General features: G+C 32.0%; 1 protein-coding gene across 1 annotated transcript; it reads left to right on the top strand.

The window, feature by feature from the left end:
• The first annotated feature begins 14,963 nt into the window (after positions 1 to 14,963).
• LOC149414444 (uncharacterized) lies at positions 14,964 to 16,963 on the top strand. Its single transcript, XM_089643888.1, has 3 exons — positions 14,964 to 15,006; positions 15,191 to 15,360; positions 15,945 to 16,963. Exons 2-3 carry the CDS (start codon positions 15,204 to 15,206, stop codon positions 16,961 to 16,963), a joined length of 1,176 nt encoding a protein of 391 aa, XP_089500014.1. The 5' UTR covers positions 14,964 to 15,006; positions 15,191 to 15,203.
• Positions 16,964 to 17,613: the final 650 nt, after the last annotated feature.

The raw sequence follows: 17,613 nt of genomic DNA, 5'->3' as shown, positions 1-17,613 counted from the left end.
TTTTGAAAATGTTAGCTTGGGATCAAAGATCACCCCAAGGTCCTTGATGATGTTTACACGTGTAAGTACTTCACCATTCATTCTATACTGGCAGAATAGCGGATTTTGTGAACGACTATAAGTCATAAAAACGCATTTTTTAATATTGAAGTTAAGTTTATTTTCTACCGACCATATCATGATTGAATCGAGGTCGGCCTGCAGTTTCGAATAATCATAATCTGATTCGATTTCCTTCATCAGTTTCATGTCATCCGCGAATAGTAGACATGAGCTGTGACGTATGCAATCCTGAATGTCATCTATCAGAATAAGGAATAACATGGGACCGAGATTCGAACCTTGAGGAATTCCTGACAGAGCTGCGAACTTATGCGAGTCGTATCCATTTATATTTACATACTGACTTTTATCTTTTAAATATGACGCAAAAAATGTCAGTAAGGGTTGATTAAAACCTATTTTATGCATCTTTTTTATTAGAATATCGTGATCTACTCGGTCAAATGCCTTTGCGAAGTCCGTGTAGATTACGTCCGTCTGATGCCTACAGTCTAGGCCTTGTGCTACCCATCGAGAGAAAGAGAGTAAGTTGGTTACCGTTGATTTCTTCGGTAAGAAGCCATGTTGATTACCTCTTAAGAAAGGCGTGATTTGTGGACTGATTTTATCACAGATAATCATTTAAAAAAATTTTGGAATTGTTGACAGTACTGCAACTGGTCTATAATTTCTGACGTCAGTCTTTTCATCAGCTTTGTGAATGGGGCTGACCCTCGTTAGTTTCCAACACTGTGGAAATGTGGAAGACATGATGCAGAGATTAAATATGTACGCAAGGGGTACACAGATATTTGGAGAGATTTTTATAATTATTGAAGGAGGAATACCGTCCGGACCAGTAGCCTTATCAGGTCGGAGATTCCGGATACAAGTTTCTATTTCCTGGATGTTGGTCAATCCGAATGAGATATCTCCAACGTTCCAGGGTGATGCTGTTGGGAAATTGGTTTCAACTTTCGAGGATACTTGACTATAGACGGAATGAAAATAGTCAGCAAACTTATTTACAATTGTGTCAGGGTTAGTAAAAGTTACGCCTTCCTCAATCAAGCATGTTGGTGAGGTTGGGTTAACTTTTTGTGACCTAATATAATTCCAGAAAAACTTTATGTCGTCTTTGATCCCATTCTGAATATTTTTCATGCATTGTTTTTTAGCAAAATTGATTTCAGATTTTAGCTCGGATCTACTCGCTGAAAATATCAGATAATCGGATTGCTTTTTGTGCAATAGATATCTTTTTCGGAGCGATTCCTTTCTTTTCAGTTTATCTATAATGCTATTATTGAACCATATCGGATATACATCGTTTGTGATATTGGGTTTGTTATGGTATACATAATTCAAAAATACTAAACAGTACATTGTTTAAATATTTCACTGCTTCGTCTACAGATTTTATGGTGTACAAAAATGTCCAATCAAAATGCGAAAGAAAATTATTGCACAGTTCTATGTTTGCTCGCTTATAATTAAATTTGTGGAAATTATAATTGTGGAGTGAAGGCGGGGGCCCGCGGGGGGCGCGGCGAATGTTTTGGCGGGGTCTTCGTCTGCACCGAACCGCTCTTGATAGTCGCGCGGAAATGTCCAGAGTCGGGTGATGCTGGTCTTCATTCACCAGTGGTTCCTCGCTTCTCATCACGTCACACACATTTATGTTGCTAAGGATAAGATCGAGAATGTTGTCGCTACTGTTCTTCACTTTATTGTACTGTGTCAGTCCATTCGAGTTTGTGAAATATGAAAAATCAGTTAAGACGTCTTCGGGTTTATTATTTAAGTTGAAATCACCCAAAATTATTATGTTCTTATTTAATAATATATTGGCTTTATTGTCTAAATGTTCGTAGAAAATACGTCTATTTTCGCTGTCATCTGTGCAGTAGAAGTACACTACACATATAAAAACAGTAAAGTTATCTTTACAGACTTTTACCCAGAGGTGTTCACCATCTGTTTCTAGCTCTCTTACTCTTATTGAATTTAACGGTTTACGTACTGCGAGCAGTACCCCTCCCCCTCGTTGCCCCTCTCGGTCCCGGCGATGTACTGTGTACTGGCTGGTGGACAACAGTTCTGCATCGAATACAGAGGTTTGCAACCATGTTTCAGTTAGAGCAATAACTTCAGAATTTTGTGAAATAACGTTGTTCGAAAATTAACCTATTTTCGTATTTAGACCACGCACATTTTGGTATTTCAACGCTAGTTTTGTCATTTTTAGGTGGGTAAAGATTTACCTGATTGTGGGCCACCTTCTTTATTTGATGGTGATAAGAATTTAAATTTAGACACAGCGATACCTGCCGGCCAGTTGGCAGCGTCTAAGAATGTATCTTTCTTTTCTTCCGGGACACCTATTTTGAAGGAGGTGTAGTTCCCTTTTGCCTTCAATGAGACAATATCAAATTCGGAGTCCGGTTCAATGGTTTTGAGAAATGCATGCACGTGTGTGCTATCGGTATCTAGGCTAAAGCGCCAAGCGTGGATATAATGCTTTCGCTCTATTGCTCGCAACGCCGTTTCTTTTTTAGTGCCCGTTATTATGAGGGATGTACGATGTCCCGGCTTTCGTGCTTGCACCTGCCACTCACTCTGATCATCAACGTGTTTAGAATTTATTGGTTTATTCAGTGGCTTAGCTTTATTTTTTCTTGGTTTCCTTTTCTTTATTTTTTCGTCCGGGTTAGATTTCCCGAGATATTCCTCATTTGTCGGAGATGCTGATGAGTTTGTACCTTCTGCCGATTCGTCCAAGGCCGATGGCCCGCTAGATGAAGACTTGATCGGGATTGATCCTTCCGTAGAATTACCCGAGGTAGACGGCCCACTGGTTGCGTGCTCCCTCGTGCCGTAGGCGCTGGCGGCTTCCAGTGCAACTATCTTTGCCGACAGTTTGGCGACGGTAGTAATTTGTGCAACAATAAGGTTCGATTGATCACTAACCTTGTTATGTAGCTCTGTTATGATGTTTTTTAGGCCACTAATCTGGTCCGTGAGGTCCTTAATGGCAGCGGTGACCGTTTCCCAGGCTTGGGTCGATCTTGTCGCCATATCAACACTGTTATACAGTTAATATTCAGAGCAATGATAAGAACACGTCCTTCACGAACAATTCACCTGTTACTGTTAAGTCACTTGAATGTTTGAAAACATTGTACACTTATTTAGTAAGAAACCGGGTAGAGTATAATTCGCCTATTTGATCCCCATTGTATAAAACGCTTTATGACAATATAGAAAGGGTACAGCACAAATTTCTAAGATTTATTAACTTTAAACTGAATATTCCAATTCAAAATATTAACTATTTTCTTTTGATGAAACAACTTGACTTAATAACACTATCAGATAGGCGGATCATCTCTGACCTTGTACTTTTAAATAAAATTATTAATAATTCCATTGACAACCCTGAAATTCTCACCAAAATAAAATTTTACGTACCGACTAGAAATACGAGGCAAAGTGCTACATTTTTCTGTGACAATTTTAAAACCAACTATGAAGCTCATACACCTATAAATAGACTACATCATTTTGGCAATAAATTTGGGAATATTATAGACATGCTTAAAGATTCCGTATTAGTTATAAAACGAAATCTTTTTAATCATTTTACTGAGATGTATGAATTCACAACTCCGTAGTGAATATACTTTTGTTTTTATATGTATATGTTCCTTAATACACATTTAGTTTTCCGTAATCCACACTATTAATTTGAATTTACCTTAATTTAATCAAAAATCATAATTTATTGTAAACTATGTAACATAACTGTATTACTTGTTAACTACTTTTGTAGAAGCCCATTAGGGCGTAAATAAATAAATAAATATGAGATTTAAATGATAAAATACTGTTGAGTTTTGAATGAGAGTGGGATTTTGTTGAAGAGTCTAGAATGTGGTAACATCGAGAAATATAAAAAATGGTTTGAATTGATGATGTTAATGCTTTTTTGTTGATGCTACATATTTTTTGGTAAAATATTTTTAATATTGAGTGTATGATTTAAGATTTTCACGGCCAAAAGTATTTTTGTTATTTGTTTTTGGGGTGTTATGCCGTGTTGCGCTAACTCCTTCAGACCCATATCAGTCATCTCAAATATAGCAAACATTTTTGAAAAAATAGTTAAAAAAAGAATGAGCCAATTTATAAAATGCAATGGTATAATTAATGAAAACCAGTTCGGTTTTATGGAAGGGAGAAGCACACAGGATGCAATTGCAAAATTGAGTAGTCTAGTATATAATTCTTTGGATAAATCATTAAAATGCCTTGGAATTTTCATAGATATCAAAAAAGCATTTGATAGCATATCACATGACAAACTTATAAGTAAATTAAGAAACATTGGATTAAATGGTACAGCTCTAGAATGGGTAAAAAGTTACCTTTCCAAACGACCTCAAGTCGTAAAAATTAACAATGTGTTTAGCTTGCCAAAAACGAGTCAATTCGGCATACCGCAAGGTACAGTTCTGGGTCCGTTACTGTTTATCATCTATGTTAATGACATATTCATACAAAAACTAAACGGGAAAATAATATCGTATGCTGATGACAATGTCATAATAATCGAAGGTACAGATTGTAATACTGTTAATAACTTGGCAAATGCTGATATTAATATACTGAAAATTTGGTTCGATAAAAATCTTCTCTCCTTAAACACAGAAAAAACAAAATTTATCCCATTTTCAATCAATAAATTTAAATCAGAACCAGATTTAAACATTATAATACACCAACACAAATGTGGCAGAACTAACTGCAATCAAACTTGTCCTATCCTTAGTCCAACATCCAAAATCAAATATCTTGGTGTATATATAGATCAATATTTTAAATGGAAAACACACATTTGTGAACTCGTCAAACGGATAAGGAAATGTATTTATATATTTATAAGACTTAGAAATATTCTTAAACTTTAAAACCTAAGAAGAGTGTACTATGCGATTGTTCAATCTATATTACAATATGGTATTATTGGTTGGGGAGGAACATATAATAAAATTTTGAACCCACTTAAAGTAGTTCAAAGATAGGTAATCAAAGTAATTTTAAAAAAACCATCAAAATTTTCTACCCAAATTCTTTTCACAATTTTCAATGTACCTACAGTAGACAAAATGTATCAAAAATATTCAATACTTCAAATATGATACATCATAACTTGCAATTCAATACATCAGCAAGATACCAGAAAACTATTAAAATCCAAAAATTTAACACTAAGCTCATTCAAAATACCTATCTTTATCTAACCTTCCATTAAATTTAAAAAATATCGAAAATATTCCGGAATTTCACCTTAAATTAAAAAATTACCTTAAACTATTATAAGTCCAAAATATGTTCATTACTTACATCTAGAAGTAATATTGTTTAAATCTTGTGTTGTTTCTTAATAAATTATTTACATTAATACTAACATGTACATAATTGAACTAGAATTCCCTCACCAAACACAAGAGCATTGTCTCTTTATGGTGAGGAAAGGCTACTTTAATCTATATTGTTTTATATCTTTTTTTATCCTGTATACTTATCTATGTAAAAATATATTTTTTCAAATATTAAATTTAAAAAAATTGAGTATCTGTACCAATTTGTTTTATATGCACCCCCACATTGAATAATTCCAAACTGAATTAATTATTGAAGTAACACTTAACATTTTTTTTAATTACCTAACATAAAAATATGCAGCATGTCAGCATGCGCGTCTCCATTTTTTTTCTTTAAGAACATGAAGATTTGCAGTCGAGACAAAAAAATTATAATCCACTGTGGGTCAGCATGTGACGATTCAAACCTACCTTACGGGAACATGAATAGTTACAGTAGGAACATAAAAAAGATTTTTCTCCACTGCGAGTCAGCATGTGACTTCTCAAACCTCCCTTCCGTGAACTCGAATAGCTACAGTTGGTACATGAAAAAGGTTTATATCCACCGTGAGTCATCCTGTGTTTCTTCAAGTTTCCTTTTTGAGAACACGAAAAGTTGCAGTCGGGACAAGAAAAGGGCTTTTCTCAATTGTGAGTAAGCATGTGACTCCTTAAATCTCCCTTTCGTGAACTTGAATAGTTACAATCGGAACATGAAAAAGGTTTTTCTTGACTGTGAGTCAGCATGTGTATCTTCAAATTTCCCTTAAGTGAACATGAATAGTTACAGTTGGAACATGAAAAGGGTTTTTCCTGACTATGAATAAACCTCCCCTTTGAGAAAATGAATAGTTGCAGTCTGGACAAGAAAAAGGTTTTGCTCCACTGTGGGTGTGAGTAAGTGTATGCCTCTTCAAATTTTCCTTTAGTGAAAATGAATAGCTACAGATGGAACATGAAAAAGGTTTTTCTCCACTGTGAGTCAGCATGTGACTCTTCAAATTTCCCATTCGTGATGATGAATAACTACATTTGGTACACGAAAAAGGTTTATCTCCACTGTGAGTTAGCATGTGACGCTTCAAATCTCCCCTTTGAGAACACGAATAGTTGCAGTCAAGACAAGAAAAGGGTTTTTCTCCACTGTGAGTCGGCATGTAAAGTTTCAAATCTCCCCTTTGAGAATACGAATAGTTGCAGTTAAGACAAGAACAGGGGTTTTCTCCACTGTGAGTCAGCATATGTGACTTTAAATGTCCCTTGTGAGAACTCGAACAGTCGGAGTCTGAATATGATAAAGATTTTTCCATACCATGGGAACAAGATAATGTGTTTTCCCCAGGATGCGTCTTCATGTCTGTGAATAAGTCTGAAAAATACTGCGAATTAAAATAATAGTACAGTTAAATAACGCAAAAGTTAGAAAAAACGAATTGTGAATATTAACAACAAAAAAATCAGTTTTACCTCCTCTCTTGGTAATTTTTCCAGAGTGCTCTAAGCATTCGTTTTTAACGTCGAGGGTATCAATGCCAATCACCGGATAAGGAACTCCAGTTCCATATTCTTCTAGCGGTCCTGGTTCTGACTTAATTAAAACAGTCTCCACATTAATGCTACCTGGAATGAGAAATGAACAGATATACCAAATAGCGCATGCAGAAAAATGGTCGACCCTTTCCCAAACAGACAACTAGAACAATAGAAGTTCCTTCAACGTTTTTATTTTATTTACTGGTTCTATGAATTACAAATCACATTTGAAGCAATGTTAAAATAATGATAAAAAGGGCTGAGGAATCAACTATTGGGAGAGATTTTACTAGCGGATTTCATATTCTAGAGCATGGGATAGCATCACATAAGAATTTTCATTTCTAAGTCATTGGAAAAATAATAAATTTTGTATAAGCATGACAAATAAAATATATCACTATAAGAAAATACATTTTGTTAGAATTTGTACACCCGCTAGAAGCATCATAGTATCATTACAAACTTTGGGGTGTTTATTACTGTTAAAGTTACGGTTTCCAAAGTTTTTCGGTAGTCATTAGTACTGTATCCTCGGCGTATGAAGTAATTTGTTCATGTAACGATTGAAAGAAAATTCCGCTAACATATCCGGTGAAAAGAATTGGTCCGAGCAATGTAGCTTGTGGGATTCCAAAGTCTAATATTTCTTTATCTATATTTTAGTTGGAAATCCATTTAATCGCATTGTCTTTTATAACAATACCATTCAAATTTTCTCGGTAGAATCTCATGGGATATGCTATCAAAATCATTTCTGAGATCAATAAATATAAATGCATATTTTTACACTCATCTAATTTTTCGTAAATGTATAAAGTTTTTTAGCAATAGCATCACATGTTTGAACTGGTTTTAGTATAGAATTTTATTACTTTCTAGGAAATTGACTAATTATTATTCATATATTTTTTTTAATCTTTCCTATATTTTAAATAAGACTATAAAACTTTTTTTGACGATGAGAGGGGGCGCCATAAAAATGTATTTACCTGAGTTGTGAATCATTTTAAAGGGGACATTTTCTAACATCTGAATTTAATCATACATTTTTAACTTACTGGCTGTCGCAAACTCCTTGAAAGATTGCATACATTCCTTATTTATACCCGGAAGCTCTATATATAAATCCGTATCAGCCATTTCACTCCCGCCTTCTTCCTGGGACCCTGGTTCCGTCTTGATGGAGACAGGAACCCTCTCGGGGTGTGGAAGATCCATGGTGGTACAGTGGTAACGTTACAATACTTGGTCCAAACTCAGTAGATAATAGACCTGAAAGAGAGCAATGTTTTTTGTCTAATTTGTGGACAGTTGTTCGAATATATGAAACATTTTTAAATAAGAATATAATTTGGACTGAATCTTGAACTTGAAGTTATGACATTTAAAGAATGGGTGAATTTAGAGAAAAGTTTCATACGCACATAGTATATCTTACAAATAATTAGATAATAATTAGACGTATATTTCAGTTCCGGTAAATGGTAAATAATGCATTTCAATAATTATTCCGTTAAAATTAAAATCGATTCTTTCTTGGCGGCCATTGTTATTGATGTCAATGTTTTAAGGTTAGTTTTTTTTCTTTTCTTATTTAAACCAAAATATTAACCTGAAATAGGTTCTCTGATTGTCAGTTTGGTTTTAATTAAAACGTAAATGAATAAAAAAAGATTAAAAATAATTATGTTAAAACTAAATGACGTTAAATTATTCGTTTCTTAACCTTTCCTCATCTGTGGTGTGTATTTACTACACATTGCTTCTAATAACATTAAAAACTCTATAAATATAATAAATTTTGGGTTCAGATTTTAGGTATTTGTCCGCTATACATTTATGCACTGAATTAAAAAATAATATTTTACATAGTTTTCAAATTCAATTAAAAATCAAAGATTTTTGTTAAAAATCGGGAACAAATAGACCGATACAATCAACCGTGTGACACTGCTTCTCGAAGAGTGTGCGAGAAAATGACACGCTATTGATGTCCCGCTTTAGCTCGTTATGTGGGAACATGAGAAATCCACAAATCCGCAGTTGTCTTTATATTTAGACCATCGATACCTACGACCACATAGCTGTGTGTGTGCAGTCCAGCGCCTGTTGTGCCAGCTGGCCGTAAGTTGGTCGCAGACCGTCGTTAGATGTGGCCCCTCGCACGTTTATTTAGCATTTGCCGATGGTTTTTTCAGGTTTTCAGCAATTAAATTACAATTATTATCACTTTTGATATAAAATATAATAAACATAAGCGATTAGCTATGAATATTCATATTTTTCCGAAATGAAATCGCTTATTTAGAGATATGTATTGACTACACAGCACCGGAACGCGTGGATTTTTTTAGCACATTAATGGAGAAGTTAACGAAATGATCTAAAAACATATAAATTTCCGAAACTGAAAGACTTTCTTCTCATTGTTATTGAAGTAAAACATATTGGATTTTCTATTAAAAGTGCGTAAACAGATTCACTAACTTTGCACTAGTTAACTTGATGATGCGTTGAACATAGTAAAATTGTACATTAAAGCATGGATTAACCTTAAGTAAAGCATAACGAAGGCTCTTTTTGATTTGGAACAGCAGTCGTTATAATTGAGTTGCCACCAATTTTATATAATATTCGGGGAAAAAATATCAGATTACAGATATGGGACGATTAATTAAAGTAGATTGTGTAGAAGAATTTGGAAACTGGGTGAAACGATCGGGGCTAACTGTGGCTGACATAAGTATACGTCATCAAAACAAAGGTTAAATGGGACTGGGACACGGTCAAGCGGCTTGATCGCAAGCACGTAGTTTATTGTCTATGGCACTTTGTGTCAAGCATTTTGACCGTGTACCGAAGCTGGCTTGCAAGCATTGCGCAATTCTACGTGCTTGCGGCGAGGCTTGATGCGAATTTATATTTTTGTGGGAATAGACAAACGACAATAGACAAATAAATATCACGTATCATAAACAATGATATAAATTGAATAAAATTGTTATAAAATAGGTACTTAGTTATTGTTTTTCTGTTCAATTTGTAGAAATCCATCTAATTTAAAAATTCTGGAAGTATTTTAGTATTTTTTAATAATTATGACAGCGGTTTTCAAGGTCATTAAAAATCAAACTGTAGAATAAATAATTTTCTGAATTTTCAATGGAGAAAACATATTTTTTGTATGAATACCGCACAAAATATTCATACAAAAAATAGCTGTAGCCTGTAATACACTTTGCAAATGCTCATGGGTAAAGCGGTACCTTAAATTGTACCATTCTTGACACCAAATTCGTTTCTTTTTATTATTTTATTCAAACATAAAGCTAACGTAAGAGCCAAGAACGCTTTGTCTTTGACAGATTCCATTTTGCCGCGAGTCACGAAATGACAGGAAGGCATAGAAGTACATATACATAGACCACCACGAAATCACAGGAAGGCGTGGCCATGCTTGACGGAGAGGCTTGATGCGGGCTGTCAAGCCGCTAAGCATAGACAATAATAGACAACAATAGACAACAATAGACAAAAAAAACTACGTGCTTGCGATCAAGCCGCTTGACCGTGTCCCAGTCCCATAACACACAGACAATAATGAGGTCATAGACTAAAAAAATGTTATAGCTGTAAAGTAGGTACTGAACATCTGATTAGGCGTGAATATCATTTTTTTAATTTTTTTGTAACACTTCTAACTACAAAGTTTCATTTTACATTTATAAGAAATTTTAATTTTAATCTCTAATAAAATTCAAAAAATTTATTTTCATACAAAAGTAAAAATTAAAAAGTTCATATTAGGCTTTTTGCTTGTTTTTTTGGACGAACGACTATTATCCTTAAATTTAATTTGTTTGTTTTTCGGAACAGCTCACATGGTATCATAAAAATCATTGAGCCTCCCTTACCTTCATAGTGAGAAATATGGACTAAACGTTGTTATAAAGAAAAAATACCAAGATTTACATTAAAATGTAGAAGAATCGAGAATAATTAAAATTTACACTTTTATCAAACCACAGATTCCGACAGCAATTACAAAAAAATATATATGTAAAACTTTGTGATTTTTTTATGAATAGTTTTTTTCATGAAACGACAAAAAAGTGAGATGACTGTAATGTTTATAATACATTTGTCTAATAAAAAATGTGTTACTTTTTCGTATCAGTAATTATAGTTCAGTGTATAGACGAAAAAATGTAAAGCGGGCTATTCTTAAAACTTTTCAACTTTCAAAATCAAAATTTAAATATTTAAAAAATTGTATGTTTTAATTATAATCAGAAAATATGAATGCGTATTTCATCACCTTTAGAAAACAGGTATTAGTTTTCAGATAGTTTGAAATTGACCAATGTACTCACATATGGTTTTTATTGGAAAGCGGAAATACACACAAATTCTCTGATTATGTGACAGCATCTATATTAAATTTAACAGTCAATATAGCACAGGTTTGAAGAGTTAATTAAATTTATTTGTCTTCAGGAAAACAATAGTTAAAAAAACAAGTGGCATTACATAATATTTTAATATTATTATTTGTAAAATAAAAAACCGTTTTTATTTTAAAATTACTTAAAATATTTTTTTACATAATAATATTCTTTTCTTCTAACTCAGCAAACTTATTTTGTGGCACCATTTTAATTAAAAATTAATAAAATACTTCGTTTTAACCACTTTTATTGTTTATTACCAACATGTTTCATGAGCAACGCTCACTTCTTCAGGGTTTTTGATAAAACTAATTATAAATAATAGACATAAACAATGGTGTCAATAGATAAAAAATAGACATAGACAATGGTGTCATTAAAAAATAATAGACAAAAACAATGACAACAATGAAAAGATAAAACGGATAGGGGAAAGAGAGGCAATATGGAACAATTTACAAAGGGAATAAGTTTAATATTGGGTCATTTAAAAATAATTTTTGATTGTTAATAATATTCAATTTTGCGTTCACACTCTTTCTAATCTCTAAAATTTCTAGTTTATCTAACTGGATGCCATTGACATTACAATGTATTAATTCTATTCCAGTATTGAAGTTAAAAGTATGACTAGTTTCCAACAAATGGTTGGCAAACTCCGAGAAACTGTTATTATTTAAAGATTTCATATGTTCTTTAATTCTTATTTCAAAGTTTCTCGAAGTTTTTCCTATATAAAAGAAACCACAATCATTACACTTCAATTTATAAATTCCAGATTTTTTCATTTTTGAATCTCTGTCTTTATTATTTAATATGTAATTTTTAAGTTTATTATTTGCATAAAATACAGGAAGAATTTCATTCGGTACATTTTTTGTTAAGGAATTAGAAATTTTATTATTAAAATACATAATTTTCCTCCATTTATTCTTTTTCTCGTCCTTTTGTACAGGATAGATGTATGATTTAAGAAATTTATTCTTATATTTTTTATTAAGAATGTTTTCAATTAAATTGGTGTTATATCCATTATTGGTTGCAATTTGTTTAATGATATTGAGTTCCTTTGAAAAATTGTTAAGAGATAGGGGTACATTAACTAGTCTATGAATCATAGAATGGAAAGCAGACATTTTTTGAGAAAATGGATGATTTGAGGTGTTATGGATTACAATGTCTGTGTATGTATTTTTACGAAAAATATTAAATTCAAATTTGTTATTAATTATTGAAATATTTAAATCCAAAAAATTTATACTCAAATTTTGGCAAATCTCTACGGTAAATTTTATGTTTTTATGGAGTTTGTTTAAGAAATTAAGAAAAATATTAAGTTGTCTCAATGTACCTGTCCACACACAAAATACATCATCCACGTATCTCTTCCAACAATGTATGTATTTTAATAATAACGCACCGCTGTTAAAAATCTTGTTTTCTAAATTATTTATAAATATATCCGCGACCAAAGGGCTGGTACTAGCACCCATTGCCAAACCATCTTTTTGTTTGAAAATATTGTCATTGAATTGAAAATAGTTTTGTTTTAAAACAATATTAAATAATAAATTTAAATCCTGAGATAAGTCATTTGATAAAATTGACGAAAATAAAAGTTCTTTAATAATAGGTTTACATTCTTCAATTGGAATACTTGGAAATAGATTATAATTTTGTGTGTGGACAGGTACATTGAGACAACTTAATATTTTTCTTAATTTCTTAAACAAACTCCATAAAAACATAAAATTTACCGTAGAGATTTGCCAAAATTTGAGTATAAATTTTTTGGATTTAAATATTTCAATAATTAATAACAAATTTGAATTTAATATTTTTCGTAAAAATACATACACAGACATTGTAATCCATAACACCTCAAATCATCCATTTTCTCAAAAAATGTCTGCTTTCCATTCTATGATTCATAGACTAGTTAATGTACCCCTATCTCTTAACAATTTTTCAAAGGAACTCAATATCATTAAACAAATTGCAACCAATAATGGATATAACACCAATTTAATTGAAAACATTCTTAATAAAAAATATAAGAATAAATTTCTTAAATCATACATCTATCCTGTACAAAAGGACGAGAAAAAGAATAAATGGAGGAAAATTATGTATTTTAATAATAAAATTTCTAATTCCTTAACAAAAAATGTACCGAATGAAATTCTTCCTGTATTTTATGCAAATAATAAACTTAAAAATTACATATTAAATAATAAAGACAGAGATTCAAAAATGAAAAAATCTGGAATTTATAAATTGAAGTGTAATGATTGTGGTTTCTTTTATATAGGAAAAACTTCGAGAAACTTTGAAATAAGAATTAAAGAACATATGAAATCTTTAAATAATAACAGTTTCTTGGAGTTTGCCAACCATTTGTTGGAAACTAGTCATACTTTTAACTTCAATACTGGAATAGAATTAATACATTGTAATGTCAATGGCATCCAGTTAGATAAACTAGAAATTTTAGAGATTAGAAAGAGTGTGAACGCAAAATTGAATATTATTAACAATCAAAAATTATTTTTAAATGACCCAATATTAAACTTATTCCCTTTGTAAATTGTTCCATATTGCCTCTCTTTCCCCTATCCGTTTTATCTTTTCATTGTTGTCATTGTTTTTGTCTATTATTTTTTAATGACACCATTGTCTATGTCTATTTTTTTATCTATTGACACCATTGTTTATGTCTATTATTTATAATTAGTTTTATCAAAAACCCTGAAGAAGTGAGCGTTGCTCATGAAACATGTTGGTAATAAACAATAAAAGTGGTTAAAACGAAGTATTTTATTAATTTTTAATAATAATATTCTGTTCAGATAAAATATTCTCTGTTATTATAACATTTTATACCTTAATAGAATTTACTATTATATTAGTTTCTATATTTTATCATAAATACCTCATACCTCGATTTATGTCAGGTCTTATACAAACCTAGTATTCATTCAACTATAAATCCACTAGTAGATATTTATTTTAATAATTATATATTGTCTCATTGCACTTCTATTAACAATTGTATCAATTGCAATAATATTTTGTGAACACATTACTTGTTCTGTAATTTATTAATAATATTCTCGTGTGTACCACTGTATTCTTATAATTCGATGTATCATTCTATTGTAAAAGCCATTTTATGGCGTTTACATAAATAAATTAAGAGCCATAATTTCTAAAACAGAACTCAAAGATAATTCAATAATTTAAAAAATTCTGTGTGTTTACTTGTTTATTCATGTTTACTTGTTCATTAATGTTTAATTGTTCATTAATGTTTACTTGTTCATTAATGTTTACTTGTTCACTGATGTTTACTTGTTCATTAATGTAATTTTTAATAGATTTTCATAATTTTAGCGGGTTAGCAGATGAAACTTCCTGTCTAAGTACTCCCAAGGAAGGAGCTCGAAAACCACGATTTCTCTGGAGTTTTTTGGATTTGTCTATGGTAAAATAATATGACGTTTTAATGCGATCACGTAACTTGGACCAGCTCTGACTGCTCTGCGTTTCAAGTAAATACTTTAATAATTTAGTACATCATATTGATGTCCCTCTTATTATTTTTGAGTAAATTCAGTAATTCAACTTATTCCACTTTAAATTTAAATTTTAAATGCCGCACAGCCAGTGATTTTCAAAACTTACTGTCATATTACTGACGTATTCCAAGAAACTGACAGTATTTTCTGTTTTAAGGACAAAAGGAGGAATGGACCGTCTGACTGCGGGAAAAGTAATCGTTAAGACAGAACAGGAGACTCGACAAGAAGACGGAGTTGATATTTCATACACAGAAATAGATTTCGATCTGCTGGACATTAAAGATGAATGCTTAAAAGTCTCTGAAAATGTTCACAAAACGGCCGGTAAAACAATTCGTTTTTGAATATTTAAGTTTCTGACTTATGTCAGAAGCATTAAGCATTTGATTGTATCGGAAAGTCCAAAGATCTAACTTGTAAAAAATTACCCTTGTGATGAGTTCGCAAGCCTAGTAATACATTTAATTTTATGATAAGAAGAGAACGGAGATACTGAGAACTTAATATGAAGCCGTTGTTCGTAGTATCCTTGAATATAGCTCCATTATTTGGCCACTTCTGAACAAAACCATATTCTAACAAAACAAAGAGTATAAAAGAAGTTTATGCGTTACCTATAAATGAGAAAAAATACTTACTATCCATTCCTGTATCTCTACTTGTTTTTGCTCGATTTCAACACCTTGAAATAACGCTGAAGCACGCCGAAAAATATTTTTAGATAAACAATTTTCGAAGCTATTCTCTTGAATTATATTTAATCCACTTATATTGAAAGAAATTAACTAATATATGCCTAGCAAATATACTCCTGGGAGATTTTTTTCGTTTTTAATGTAAGAAATAGAACCTATAACTAACGTTGATCGCTTCGTGATAGTTTTATCTTAAATTTTCTTCTTTTTCAGGTTCATGTTTGGGAATTAACAATGGTAAACAAATCCGACGAAATAGAGACGGAAGGCAAATCAAGTCTAAATCCATCGCATGCACTGAATGCAACAAATATTTTATTTCTAAGTGTCACTTAAAAACTCATATGCGATCTCATACTGGTGAAAAACCGTTCTCGTGTTTAAAATGCAGTTATTCGTGTGCCCAAAATTCAGCATTAACAGTACACCAGCGGACTCACACTGGAGAAAAGACATATACATGTTCAATCTGTAATTATTCGTGTTCAGTGAATTCCTCGTTAACAGCACATTTACGAACTCATACTGGTGAAAAACCATACGCGTGCTCTAAATGCAATTTTTCGTTTTCGCAAAAAACAAATTTAACAAGACACTCAAGTGTACATTCTGTATACAAACCATTCACTTGCTCTGAATGCAACTTTTCATGTTCGCAAAAGGGAAACTTAAGAAATCACATAATGACTATCCATATCAAAGAAAATGTGTTCTCGTGTTCAAGCTGTAGCTATTCATGTCCAACAAAACAATACTTAACGAGTCACTTGCTATCCCATTCTATAGAGAAACCATTTTCTTGTTCCAAGTGCAACTATACATGCTCTCGAAAGGCAAACTTAAGTGCTCACTTGAAGATTCATTCCGGAGATAAACTATTCGCATGTTCTAAATGCTCTTTTGTGTGCCTACGAAAGTATAACTTAAGAAATCACTTGATCACACATTCCAGCGATAAACCGTTTTCATGTTCAAGCTGCAGCTTTTCATGTTCAGCAAAGCGCTACCTAATAAGTCATTTAGTGTCCCATTCTGACGAGAAACCGTTTTCATGTTCCAAGTGCAGCTTTACATGTTCACGAAAGGTAAACTTAACGAGTCACTTGCGAACTCATACTGGAGAAAAGCCATACTGTTGTTCCGAATGCGGTTATTCGTGTGCGCAAAGGACGAACCTTATAAGACACTTAAAAATGCACTCTGAAAAAAAAAGGTCTAAGCTTATAGTGTAGTCTTGTTAAAGTTACAATTACATTTTCGTTACTTTTTTGCGTGAAACAATTTTCGTTTGTCACTGAGCACAATAAATGTTTTCCGCTCGGCTTTATTTTTAGAAGTCCTCAAGATCAACATGACGATGCACGAATAACTCACGTAACCCTTTCCGTTGCAGAGTTATTACTGATTCTTTGGTCGCGCGAATATCGAGACTCTTTCCCCCCAATACATTTTTTTTATTATTTACATTTAAAATGTTTTTATTTTATCTTGCCACCTTTAAAGAATGCTTGTTTTTGTAATGTATTAATATTATGTAGCTATTTAATAACAAAATGTTATTTTTTTTAATAAAAATGCATTTGAATCATAAAAACTATAAAATTACTATACACGTCTCTGGTTAGAAGTCAGGTTGAATACAATGCAACCAAATGCAACCATTTGGTGTCCTCATTTCAACTCTCATTGTTTGCAAATTGAAAAAATTCAGAATAAATATTTGATCTCCTTTTATTATATAAAATCGTTCATTCAAGGTTAGACTGCCCTGACACTATAAACTTGCTATCTTTACATATACCTCCAAAATATACTAGACGGAATATTTTATTCCACAACAATAACTTCGCTACAAATTCTGTGTTAGAAAGAATACATACCT

Source organism: Hesperophylax consimilis, chromosome 20 (genome assembly GCF_061612785.1).
Source record: "Hesperophylax consimilis isolate HC1 chromosome 20, BYU_Hcon_1.0, whole genome shotgun sequence".
Classification (NCBI taxonomy): Eukaryota; Metazoa; Arthropoda; class Insecta; order Trichoptera; family Limnephilidae; genus Hesperophylax; species Hesperophylax consimilis.
The sequence above is the reverse complement of the archived record's forward strand: the minus strand, read 5'-3'. Positions and strand labels throughout refer to the sequence as shown.